The sequence below is a fragment of the Chlorocebus sabaeus genome, chromosome 6 (genome assembly GCF_047675955.1).
Source record: "Chlorocebus sabaeus isolate Y175 chromosome 6, mChlSab1.0.hap1, whole genome shotgun sequence".
Taxonomy (NCBI): domain Eukaryota; kingdom Metazoa; phylum Chordata; class Mammalia; order Primates; family Cercopithecidae; genus Chlorocebus; species Chlorocebus sabaeus.
Genome location: NC_132909.1, coordinates 52,496,032 through 52,509,505, shown reverse-complemented (window position 1 = coordinate 52,509,505; position 13,474 = coordinate 52,496,032). Strand labels below are relative to the sequence as shown.

The following is a 13,474-nucleotide window of genomic DNA, read 5'->3' as shown; positions in this document are numbered from 1 at the left end:
CTGGGTGACAGAGCAGGAGACTGTCTCAAAATAAATAAACTAATTAAATTAAATAAATACCACAAATAAGTAGCAAAGGTCCTCACTATGACAACCTCATACCCTACCTTCCATGTAGAGAACCACAAAAAAATAAGTTTGTAAAGTATTTTAGGCCAGGTGTGGTGGCTCATGCCTATAATCCCAGCACTTTGGGAAGCCAAGGCAGGCAGATCACCTGAGGTCGGGAGTTCAAGACCAGCCTGACCAACATGGAGAAACCCTGTCTTTACTAAAAATACAAAATTAGCTAGGTGTGGTGGCAGGCACCTGTAATCCCAGCTACTCAAGAGGCTGAGGCACGAGAATCACTTGAACCCAGGAGGTGGAGGTTGCGGTGAGACAAGATCACACCACTGCACTCCAGCCTGGGCAACAGAACAAGACTGTCTCAAAAAAAAAAAAAAAAAAAAAAAAGAATTTTAGCACCTCCTATGTCTGAAAATTAGATCCTCACAAAGATTTCATTAGCCAGAGAAGCAAGAGGGCAAGGTGACAAACTGAAGCTCTGTGACTAGTTGATTAAGTAGCATAGGTTGGCTGGTGTGGTGGCTCATGCCTGTAATCCCAGCACTTTGGTGGCGAGGCAGATGGATCATTCAAGGTGAGGAGTCAGAGACCAGCCAGGCCAACACAGTGAAACCCCATCTCCACTAAAATTAGCCGAGTGTGGTGGCTGGCGCCTGTAGCCCCAGGGACTCAGGAGGTTGGGACACGAGAATCACCTGAACCTGGGAGGCAGAGGTTGCAATGAGCCAGGATCGCACCTCTGTACTCCAGCCTGGGTGACTGTTTCCACAGCGGGAGACTGTTTCAATAAATAAATAAATTATTTAAATAAAATGAAATTTTGAAAATCACAAATAAGTAACAAGGGTCCTCACTATCACAACCTCATAACCCACCTTCCATGTAGAGAACCATGAAAAAACAAGTTTGAAAAGTGTTTAGCCAAAGTCAAAGGCATTTTGATCACTGGCAAAAGCCATCTTGTTCTTCCACGTTCTCCACCCGCTGTCCCTATGTCCTGGAAGGAAACTGGGACCATATAGGATTAGGGGAGAATTAAACTTAGAGGTGATAGAGCTTTACTTTTTCATCTCTTTCTTCTTCCTTTTCAGAGCGTGTTCCTGGTTTTGCTCTTTCAGGTTCTTCTGCAGGAAGCGGTCTAGCAACTCTGTCAAGCAAAATAACACAGACCCCAAGTGTGAGTGCCAGGAGCCTCCCCAAAGAAGCAGTTTTCATAAAGCTCCTCTTTCCTACCCCCAAAAGCAACCTTCATTATCTCAGGAGCCCTGACAGATACACACTCATTTAATCTGTAGTATCTGATATGACTTTTACATCTGGTTCGAATGCCAGCTGCCCTCAATTCATTCTTTCCAAGGAAAGAGGAGAATTGTACTTGAATCTAAACATCAATGATCTGACCCCAAATTCAGATCCTTCATAAGGATATGGCTGCCTTGGAAACTCACAATAAAGTTCTTCTTTTTAAACTTTTTTTTTTTTTTTTCTGTCGCTCAGGCTGGACTGCAGTGATATGATCTCAGATCACTGTAGCCTCCACCTCCTGGGTTCAAGCAATCCTACTGAGTAGCTGGGATTAGAGGCACGTGCCACCACACCCAGCTAAGTTTTATATTTTTAGTAGAGACGGGGTTTCACCATGTTGGTCAGGCTGGTCTTGAACTCTTGACCTCAAGTGATTCACCCATCTCGGCCTCCCAAAGTGCTGGGATTACAGGCATGAATCACCTTGCCCGGCCTTAAACTTTCTGAAAAAGTAGTTTTGTGATCAAGATTACACAACTCGTAGAACAAAAAGAAAGGCATAGTAACTATTCTTACCGTTCTTTGGATGTAACTCTACGTCTCTTCTCATCCTGTGTGGAGGGAAGGGAGGAAGAACAAAAAAGATTAGAATACTGGTTTCAAGGGAAGATCAACACCAAAAGTGTGAGTTGAAATATTAACACATTTGACATGGTTACAACAAGAGTGGGAAAGGAGGGGGCCTGGGTTTTTTGGGAGAAGATCTGAGAAACTCTTACTCTTGTATTAATCCCCACCAACCCCAAAACAAAGGCAGGTCTGAGAAGTAGGCAGGCACACTGCCCATCAATAGAGATCACCTAGTGATGCTACGCAAGAGAATCAAAGATTCCCCATCTTGCGTCAATACATCTTGCATCATCTTGTATTATAAACTAATACATCTTAGTTTATGTATTAGAGACCAGTCTGGGCAACATGGGAAACCTCATCTCTACAAAAAATACAAAAATTAGCTGATTAGCATGTGCCTGTAGTCCCAGCTGCTTGGGAGGGTGAGGTGGGAGGATCGTTTGAATCCAGGAGGTTGAGGCTGCAGTGAGCCGTAACTGTGCCACTGCACCCCAGCCTGATGACAGAATGAGATCTGTCTCAAAAAAAAAAAAAAAGAAAAAAAAAAAAGAAAAAAGACAACTGTAATCCCAGCACTTTGGGAGGCTGAGGCAGGTGAATCACTTGAGGTCAGGAGTTCAAGACCAGCCTGGCCAACACAGTGAAATCCCATCTCTACTAAAAATATAAAAATTAGCTGGGTATGGTGGCACATGCCTGTAGTCCCAGCTACTTCAGAAGACTGAGGATGGAGAGTCACTTGAACCCAGGAGGCAGAGGTGCAGTGAGCTGAGATCGTGCCATTGCACTCCATCCTGAGTGAAAGAGTGAGACTCTGTCTAAAAAAAAGTTAAGAAAAAAAAAAATTGGCTGGGCATGGTAGCTCACGCCTATAATCCCGGCACTTTTGGAGGCCGAGGCGGGAGCATTGCCTGAGCTCAAGGAGTTCGAGACCAGCCTAGGCAACATGGTGAAACCCTACCTCTACTAAAACACAAAAATTAGCCAGGTGTGGTGGCACGCGCCTGTAGTCCCAGCTACTCGGGAGGCTGAGGCAGGAGAATCGCTTAAACCTGGGAGGCTGAGGTTGTAGTGAACCAAGATTGCGCCATTGCACTCTAGCCTAGGCAACAAGAGCAAAGCTCTGTCTCCAAAAAAAAAAAGTCCAAACACATACATACATATATATACACACACACATACATATAACAGGTATGTATATAAGACTGCCTTCCCACTCGAGCTACGACATCATTTCTCCCCTGGGCCTCCAGCCTGCCCCGCAGATTTCAAATTTGCCAGCTTTCACAATCTTGTGAGCCAATTTCTCAAAATAAAGTCTCTCCCCATAAATATATATTCCAACGAAAACAAGAAAAAAATAAATTATATACACAGACACGTGCATATGTATCTATCTGTATACACACATATACATTCTATTGGTCCTGTCTCTCTGGAGAGCCCTAACTAGACAGGGTTTTTATTTACTTGAACAGACCACATATGAAGTCACAATCATCAAATACCAAGTTAAGGTAGAGTCAGGAAATGACAGCACCGGCCCTACCTTGTCTTTGTCTTCTTCCTTGATGGACTCATCCAATTTGGCTCTTTCAGACTCTTCCTGAGGTTTCCGTTTGGCAGGGCTGTCACACAGTGAGGCTGACCGTTAGTGGAACAAGACCCTAGGCCTCCAGCGGGCCTGGAGTGGACCCTCATTCCCCAGGATGTTGAAAGAGGCTTCAAGTTTAATGTTTCTCTGAATGACAGGTTTAGAATGCTGTCTTGCCACCTTGTAAGTCCTAAGAAATCATGGGTCTAAACACTGATCAACAGCTGCTAGTGTCAGAAGAGATGTTACACACCTTTCTGATGGAGGAACACAGCACCATCCATAAAGTCAGCCTCAGACCAGGTACCAGTGGCTCACACCTATAATCCCAGCACTTTGAGAGGCCAAGGCATGAGGATCACCTGAGTTCAGGAGTTTCGGACCAGCCTGGCCAACATGGTAAAACCCTGTCTCTACCAAAAATAATTAGCCAAGGATTGTGGCAGGCACTTGTAATCCCAGTTACTCAGGAAGCTGAGGCAGGAGAATCACTTGAACCTGGGAGGTGGAGGTTGCAGGGAGCCAAAATCATGCCACTGCACTCCAGCCTGGGTGACAGAGAAAGACTCCATATCAAAAAAAAAAAAAATGAAGTCAGCCTCAAAAAATAAAAAGTTGGAATCTGATCAGGCCTGTAATCCTAACTATCAGTTTATAGGGAACAAAAGACAAGGGGACCTGTGGAACACTACAAAGATGCAATCGGCCCAATCTAGGAACTGCTGGACAAATGAATTTCTTCAAGTAAAGGGCAAGAAGATAAGAGGAATTTAAAATCTGTGAGGAATTTTAAGTAAAATAGGAGGGAACGAATCTATAATTTTTTTTTTTTTTTTTTTTGGAGACGGAGTCTCGCTCTGTCACCCAGGCTGGAGTGCAGTGGCCGGATCTCAGCTCACTGCAAGCTCCGCCTCCCGGGTTTTCGCCATTCTCCTGCCTCAGCCTCCCGAGTAGCTGGGACTACAGGCGCCCGCCACCTCGCCCGGCTATTTTTTTTTTTTTTTGTATTTTTTAGTAGAGACAGGGTTTCACTGTGTTAGCCAGGATGGTCTCGATCTCCTGACCTCGTGATCCGCCCGTCTCGGCCTCCCAAAGTGCTGGGATTACAGGCTTGAGCCACCGCGCCCGGCCACGAATCTATAACTTTAAGGAACAAGTCAACCAAACGCTGTCTGTTTGCCACACAGCTTGTTCACCACAAAGGGAAAAATTTAAATACCAACTACATATCTGATAGTAGGGAATTCTTACATTTTATAAAGACATCAGAACAGTATTATTTATACTTTGGTTTGTTTAAAAGACTGTTTTGGCTGGGCACGGTGGCTCACGCCTGTAATCTAGCACTTTGGGAGGTCAAGGTGGGCAGATCACCTGAGGTCAGGAGTTTGAGACCAGTCTGGCCAACATGGTGAAACGCCATCTCTACTATAAATACAAGAATTAGCCAGGCATGGTGGCATGCGCCTGTAATCCCAGCTACTCAGGAGGCTGAGGCAGGAGAATCACTTGAATCTGGGAGGCGGAGGTTGCAGTGAGCCGAGATTGTGCCACTGTACTCCAGCCTGGGTGACAGAGTCAGACGCTGTCTCAAAAAAAAAAGAAGACTGCTAAATGTTAGCAATTATTGCAAAATATAAGTAATTAAAAAAAAGTTGTCAAAAGAGATCTCACTATCTAGAAATATACTAAAATATTTATGGACAAAGTAATCCAGGTGGGGCGGGGACACACAATACAGGGGTATAGATGAAACAATGGCTGTAACTTGATAACTGTTGGCACTAGATGGGTATTTCAGGGTTCATTATACAAAACTCATAATTGTGTGTACATTTCACCTTTCCTATATGAGTAAAATCAGGTAACGCTTTCAGAAATGCTATTCATAAACGTCTAGTGAACAGAACTGCAAGATGAAAACCTATATAACATGGAAGACAGAATTGCCACGTGACCCCCTACCTATTCCATCCCAAAACGGCCGACCCCTAAAAAAATGCAGCTGCCAATTTATCATATACTGACCCCTTTGTGAAATGAGATGTGATGGTGGTTTGCCTGGTGCTTTTCCTTGTAATCCTGGGGCTAGGTGAAGGTTCAGCTGTTTAAAGAAAAAAATATATTTAAAAAAAAAGCCACTGTAAATAGAAAGTCCACAGCAATAATGCAGTTCAACATTACTAAGCTATTGCAGGAAGCCAGGTTCTAAGGACTAAGCATCTTTGCATTTTTATTCTAGTCAATAACCAGCTTGCTAATGTCAGCAGTTAGCACCTGCCAGTTTGCTGAGCCATATCATGTCAGTTATTTGAGGGGCCAAATGCTAAAGGCGGCCAGGAAACAGAACCTCTTGTTAAAATACCAAAAGATGAAGTGGGCCAGGCACAGTGGCGCACGTCTATAATCTCAAAACTTTGAGAGGCCGAGGTGGGAAAATAATCCAAGCTCAGGTATTCGAGAACAGCCTGCACAACATGGCAAAACCCCATCTCTACTAAAAATACAAAAAAATTAGCTGAGCGTGGTGGTACACACCTACAATCCCAGCTATTCAAGAGGCTAAGGCATGAGAATCACTTGAACCCAGGAGATGAAGGTTGCTGTGAGCCAAGATCACACCACTGCATACAGCCTTGGCGACAGAGCAAGACCCTGTCTCTTAAAAATAAAAATAAAAAAAGAAGGCCGAGCGCGGTGGCTCAAGCCTGTAATCCCACAACTTTGGGAGGCCAAGAAGGGCGGATCACAAGGTCAGGAGATTGAGACCACCCTGGCTAACACGGTGAAACCCCGTCTCTACTAAAAAATACAAAAAACTAGCCGGGCAAGGTGGCGGGCGCCTGTAGTCCCAGCTACTCGAGAGGCTGAGGCAGGAGAATGGCGTAAACCCAGGAGGTGGAGCTTGCAGTGAGCTGAGATCCAGCCACTGCACTCCAGCCTGGGGGACAGAGCGAGACTCCATCTCAAAAAAAAATAAAAATACATAAAAAAAAAAGAAAAGGAAGAAAAGAAATAGCCCTCGTGCAGTGGCTCATGCCTGTAATCCCAGCACTTTGGGCGACAAGATGGGCAGATCACAAGGTCAAGAGATTGAGACACTATCCTGGCCAACATGGTGAAACCCGTCTCCAATAAAAATACAAAAATTAGCTGGGCGTGGTGGCACCTGCCTGTAGTCCCAGCTACTCAGGAGACTAAGGCAGGAAAATCACTTGAACCTAGGAAGTGGAGGTTGTGGTGAGCCGAGATCGCGCCACTGCACTCCAGCCTTGCAACAGAGTGAGACTCCGTCTCAAAAAAAATAAAATAAAGAGCTGGGTGCAGTGGCTTACGCCTGTGATCTCAGCACTTTGGGAGGCCAAGGCAGGTGGATCACCTGAGGTCAGGAGGTCGAGACCACCTTAGCCAACATGGTGAAACCCCGTCTCTACTAAAAGTACAAAAACTAACTGGGCGTGGTAGTGCGTGCCTCCATCTCAAAAAATAAAATAAAAAAATAAAATAAAATAAAATAAGGCTGGACACAGTGGCTCACACCTGTAATCCCAACACTTTGGGAGGCCGAGGCGGGCAGATCATGAGGTCGGGAGATTGAGACCATCCTGGCTACCATGGTGAAACCCCATCCTACTAAAAATACAAAAAATTAGCCAGCCAGGCGTGGTGGCAGACACCTGTCGTCCCAGCTACTTGGGAGGCTGAGGCAGGAGAATGGCATGAACCCGGGAGGTGGAGCTTGCAGTGAACCGAGATGATGCCACTGGGCGACACAGCAAGACTCCGTCTCAAAAAAAATAAAAATAAAAATAAAATAAAATAAAAATGAAGTGGCTGAGAACCAGACCTGAGCTCAAGTTCTATCCTGTTTGTTTTTTTAAAAATTCCAGAAGAGTTCCTTTGCCTACAAACTAGACAGGAGTCTGAGAATAAACGTTTAGTTTAACCAGGCATATAAGGTCTTAGAAGGAGTTAAGTATTTTTAGCACTTGTCATCTGCAACCTCTCACACATGTAGCCATGTTTTGGAATTTAATGCTGTAACTTAGTCAAAAACAATTTTTTTTTTTTTGAGACAATGTCTCTCTTGTTGCCCAGGCTGGAATTACAGGCGCCTGCCACCACGCCCAGCTAATTTTTTGTATTTTTAGTAGAGATGGGGTTTCACCATGTTGGGCAGGCTGGTCTCGAACTCCTGACCTCAGGTGATCCAGCCACCTTGGCCTCCCAAAGTGCAGGGATTACAGGCGTGAGCCACCGCACCCCCGGCTAAGACAAAATTTAAAGATGTACACATCTTAGTTAGGAAGTGTCCAGTAATTACTAGTGAGGACGTGTATACAAGAAAGGAACCTGGAAACACTGACCCAGGGTCCAAGTTTAACTGCCCGCTTATACGCTACCAAAGCCTCCTTCTAGGTTGAAAATGAGCCAAGTGGTGCCAGGTGCAGTGGCTCATGCCTGTAATCCCAGCACTTTGGGAGGCTAAGGCAGGTGGATCACTTGAGGTCAGGAGTCCAGACCAGTCTGGCCAACATGGTGAAATCCTATCTCTACTAAAAATACAAAAATTAGCTGGGTGTGGTGCTGCCCGCGTGTAATACTAGCTACTTGGGAGGCTGAGGCAGGAGAATCGCTTGAAACCGTGAGGTGGAGGTTGCAGTGAGCTGAGATGGCACCATTGCACTCTAGCCTAGGCAATAGAGCAAGACCCTGTCATAAAAAAAAAAAAAGAGTCAAGCTGGGCCAGGCGTGGTGGCTCATGCCTGTAATTCTAGCACTTTGGAGGATTCTTGAACCTGGGAGGCAGAGGTTACAGTGAGCCGAGGTTACACCACCGTGCTCCAGCCTCGGCAACAGAGTGAGACTCCATCTCAAAAACAATTAAAAGGAATCATCTGCTCTTACACTTAGTCTCTCCATCGGACTTGCTCCTCCTGGGCGTGCGAGGTTTGGAAAGGGGTTTGGGGGGACTGTTGGCATCTGCCATTCCCACTCTATGGTCTTCACCTCTTGCTTGGTTCCCGTTTTCTAGACGTCCATTCACTTCCCGGTTGCAAGCATGAGCACCGTTCTCCAAGGACAAATCTTTATTTAAAAGGGATTTGACTTTAGCCAGGTAGCCCTCCTATAGCAGGAAAGGATAATTTAAGTAGCAGTGAATGTAAACAAGTGTCAGAGAACAAGGAAACACATGTGTTTCCATCATCATCATCATCATCATCATCATCATCATCATCATCAGGCAATGAGGACAGCTGGGGATCTTGCTGCCTCCGTGGTCACAGACAAGTTACTAGGAGGAGACATTTTTCTAGAGGCTGGGATGCCGAGAACTGACTTACCTCAGATAATTCTTCTTTACGTAATTTGGTTTCCAAGTCACATAACTGATTCTTTATTTCTGTTTGCAGAAATTCGTGCAAGAGATTCAATTTCTCCTTCACACATTCCTGAGGGAAGGATATAGGTTTAGCGGTCCCCAGATTCCCACGCTATTCACTAATGGACTAATACACAAATTACTGAGCTGCCTGGTCACATCACAATGACTGAACGGCAGGCAATGCTGTCTCCGCCAAAACACAGTCATGAAATGTGTTAAGGGAATTTCCATTAGGATCATTTCACTTCTGTCTCCAAAGTGGTGAAAAATGGAAAAGCTGGAGGTGAGATGGAGACTTATCATGGTTTACAAGAACAATATTGTGCTTCTGTAAAGTGTTGGCCAGGCATAGTGGCTCACACCTGTAATCCCAGCACTTTGGGAGGCTGAGGCAAGTGGATTGCTTTGAGCCCCAGAGTTCAAGATCAGCCTGGGGTGACATGACAAAATCCCATCTTTACAAAAAATACTAAAAAATTGGCCGGGCGCGGTGGCTCACACCTGTAATCCCAGCACTTTGGGAGGCCGAGGCGGGCGGATCACGAGGTCAGGAGATCAAGACCATCCTGGCTAACACAGTGAAACCCTGTCTCTACTAAAAAAAATGCAAAAAGATTAGCCGGGCGTGGTGGCGGGCACCTGTAGTCCCAGCTACTCGGGAGGCTGAGGCAGGAGAATGGCATGAACCTGGGGGGCGGAGCTTGCTGTGAGCCGAGATCGCGCCACTGCACTCCAGCCTGGGCAACAGAGCCAGACTCTGTCTCAAAAAAAAAAAAAAAAAAAAAAAAAAAAAAAAAAAAAAGCTGGGCATGGTAGCTTGAGTGTAGTTAGAGCTACTTGGGAGGCTGAGTGGGAGGATCACTTGAGCCTGGGAGGCGAAGGTTGCAGTGAGCCAAAATCGTATCACTGCACTCCAGCCTGGGCTACAGAATGAGACCCTATCTCAAAACAATAACAACAAAAACACAATAAAACAGTGTTACCAGGACAAGTTACAATCCAGAGTAGATTGTTTAGGAACTGAGATTGGTTTAAAAAAAAAACCCAGGCCAGGTGCAGTGGCTCACACCTGTAATTCCTGTACTTTGAGAGGCCAAGGTGAGCAGATCACAAGGTCAGGAGTTCAAGATCAGCCTGGCCAACATGGTGAAATACCATCTCTACCAATATAAAAATTAGCTGGGCGTGGTGGCAGGCACCTGTAGTCCCAGCTACTCAGGAGGCTGAGGCAGGAGAACTGCTTGAACCCGGGAGGTGGAGGTCGCAGTGAGCCGAGATCATGCCATTGCACTCTAGCCTGGGTGACAGAGTGAGACCACCTCAAAAAAAAAAACAAACAAAAAAAACCACCCAACTATTAGCAGCAAATTAGTGCTGACATTCACCAAGAGTATCCAAATTATCTTTGAAATCATGGGAAAAAGTGCGAAATCCATTTAAAGAAAACAAACCTCTTTTCGTGAACCACAAAGTATGTCAGTCACATTTGGTAGCAAGAAAAATTTTAAGGTGGAGATTACCTTTTCTGTTAAGCTGTCTCTTTCCAAATCTTTGAGCCTGGGAGGAAGAAATAGGGGAGAAAATACAAACACTTGTTAAGCAACTTCATTTGCCTGTAAGAATATCACAGTTCTAAACAAGTTTTGGACAGAAACAAGTTTAACGTATGAGTGTTAGAAAAACCTAAGCTGGTTTTTGTCTCCCCACAAGAGTCTAGAGTGTCCTACTGGAATGCCTAATGCTAAGAAGTCATCTGATCTGAACAAGCTTCCCCTTTTGGGGGCCATTTTTCTGATGACTGTGAGATTACACAGCAGCTCTGTAACAGAATATGTATATGTGTGTGTGTATACATACATACGTGTGTATGGAGTGCAGTGGTGTGATCTCAGCTCACTGCAACCCTTGCCTTCTGGGTTCAAGTGATTCTCACGCAGCCTCTCAAGTAGCTGGGATTACAGGTGTCACCAGCCCGGTTAATTTTTTGTATTTTTAGTAGAGGCAGGGTTTCACCATGTTGGCCAAGCTGGTCTTGAATTTCTGACCTCAAGTGATCCGCCTACCTCCGTCTCCTGAAGTGCTAGGATTACAGGTGTGAGCCACAGTGCCTGGCATGCATATATACATATAATTTTTTTTTTTTTTGAGATAGTCTCCTTCTGTCGCCCAGGCTGGAGTGCAGTGGTGCAATCTCAGCTCACTGCAACCTCTGCCTCCCAGGTTCAAGCTATTCTCCTGTCTCAGTCTCCCAAGTAGCTGGGACTACAGGCACCCGCCACCACGCCCAGCTAATTTTTGTGTTTTTAGTAGAGACAAGGTTTCACCATATTGGTCAGGTTGGTCTTGAACTCCTGACCTTGTGATCTGCCTGCCTCAGCCTCCCAAAGTGCTGGGATTACAGGCGTGAGCCACCACACCCGGTCTAATTTTTTTTTTTTTTTTTTTTTGAGATGAGGTTTCACTCTTGTTGCCCCGGCTGGAGTGCAATGGTGTGATCTCAGCTCACCACAACCTCCACCTCCCGGGTTCAAGCGATTCTCCTGGCTCAGTCTCCCGAGTAGCTGGGATTACAGGCATGCACCACCATACTCAGCTAATTTTACATTTTTAGTAGAGACAGGGTTTCTCCATGTTGGCCAGGCTGGTCTCGAACTCCAGAGACCATGCCCAGCCTATATATTTTAAAAGGTACCAGGGACCAGGCATGGTGGCTCACACTTATAATCCCAGAACTTTGGGAGGCCAAGGCAGGCGGATCACTTGAGCCCAGGGGGTCAGACTAGCCTGGGCAACATGGCAAAACCCTGTCTCTACAAAAATTAGTGGCTGGGCGTGGTGGCTAATGCCTGTAATCCCAACACTTTCGGAGGCCACGGTGGGTGGATTACCTGAGGTCAAGGGTTTGAGACCAGCCTGGCCAACATGGCAAAACCCCATCTCTACTAAAAATACAAAAATTAGCTAGGCGTGATGGTGGGTGGCTATAATCCCAGCAACTCGGGAGGCTGAGGCAGGAGAATCGCTTGAACCCAGGAGACAGGTTGCAGTGAGCCGGTCACGTTGCCCAGGCTAGAGTGTAACGGCAAGAGTGAAACTCCATCTCAAAAAAAAAAAGCTGGGTTGGTAGTACGTGCTTGTGGTCCCAGTTAGTTAGTTGGGAGGCTGAGCAAGGAAGATCACCTGAGCCCGGAAGGTTGAGGCCACAGTGAGCCGTGATTGCATCACTGCACTCCAGCCTAGGCAACAGAGTGAGACCCTGACTCAAAAAGATACCAGGAAAGGAGGGGCAGGTCATACAGTTGGGGCCCTTTACGTAAGGGAAATGACCTACAGCTAGTCTTTCTCCAGTTGGGTCTGACCACAGCCCATAACAAGGTGTGCCACAGTATGGCCAGTGTCAGAATGAGTAGCCCAGGGCCACAGGACACTGGGGGAACAGCCAGTTAATGTTCCTAAAGGCCTGGTGGGGGGTGGTGGCATTTTAATGAGGATGAAATAGGGGAGTGAAGCATCCAGGAAAGCAAGGGGTACCCACACACAGGGTGGATAGAGGTGAAATTAGAGGAGGTGGCTGGCGCCTCCCCGAATAACTCATTCTTCGGGATGTCTCTAACTAATCATTCCTCAATGTAGAACTGCCAGGAGTTTCCCTGGGAAATCGTGGTCTGATTTGATCACTGACAATTAGTGGCTTGACTCTTTCGGGGACAAAAAGGGAAAAAATAAAAGAACAATAGCTGGGTGCGGTGCTGTGGTGCTGAGTGCCTGCAACCTCAGCTACTCAGGAGGCTGAGGTGGGAGGACGGCTTGAGGCCAGGAGTTCGAGTCCAGCCTGGGCAACATAGGGAGATCCTATCTCTTCAGAAAAAAATAAAGGAACAAGAAGAGAAGGTACCAAGGAAAGGGAGGGGAACACAGAGGCTGTTGTTCCCAGCCTGGGTGCTAACTGCAGACGTGAAATGAGAACAGGTCTAACCAGCTGGGTAAGTGTTTGTTGGTGGAGAGAAGGTGCCCCAGGCAGGGACCAGGCCACTGCCATCTCTGGACCTTCCCACCCAGCACCCGCACAGACAGGTGCTCAGTTATCATTTGCCTGAAGGGCAGAAGTGGCTCCTCCAGGCTGGCCTTCCTAGAGGGCAAGTACAGGCAGCAGCATGAGGAATGCTTTGCTGGACCGATATCTTACAGCGGCTGCTCTGGGTCATGCGGGCCCTGATTCCCCACCAGCGCTGCTCACATCTGAGCACCTGCTAAATGCCAGACCCTGCTCCAGGCAATGAGTTAAGTGATTAAATGTAGATGCCACTAGGCAAGGACTTCCTGACTTGCTGCATGGTTAGGAAAGACTGCTCTGTAGGGCCAGGTGCAGTGGCTCATGCCTGTTATCCCAGCACTTTGGGAGGCCGAGGCAGGCGGATCACAAGGTCAGGAGATCGAGACCATCCTGGCTAACACAGCGAAATCCCGTCTCTACTAAAAATACAAAAAAATGGCCAGGCGCGGTGGCTCACACCTGTAATCCCAGCACTTTGGGAGGCCGAGACGGG

General features: G+C 46.5%; 1 protein-coding gene across 3 annotated transcripts in view; it reads right to left on the bottom strand.

Annotated features, from left to right (window-relative positions):
* Positions 1-13,474, bottom strand: part of DNMT1 (DNA methyltransferase 1) — a 61,687-nt gene that overhangs the window by 38,707 nt on the left and 9,506 nt on the right. For 2 of the 3 annotated variants that reach the window (XM_037992401.2, XM_007995208.3), the window contains exons 2-8: positions 10,448-10,484; positions 8,887-8,994; positions 8,450-8,669; positions 5,570-5,645; positions 3,497-3,575; positions 1,891-1,925; positions 1,132-1,216 (exon numbers count right to left, since the gene is read on the bottom strand). In XM_037992401.2, coding sequence (XP_037848329.1) covers positions 1,132-1,216; positions 1,891-1,925; positions 3,497-3,575; positions 5,570-5,645; positions 8,450-8,669; positions 8,887-8,994; positions 10,448-10,484 — 640 coding nt within the window. The remainder of the gene's footprint in view (positions 1-1,131; positions 1,217-1,890; positions 1,926-3,496; positions 3,576-5,569; positions 5,646-8,449; positions 8,670-8,886; positions 8,995-10,447; positions 10,485-13,474) is intronic. The other variant, XM_037992404.2, reaches the window with a different exon arrangement.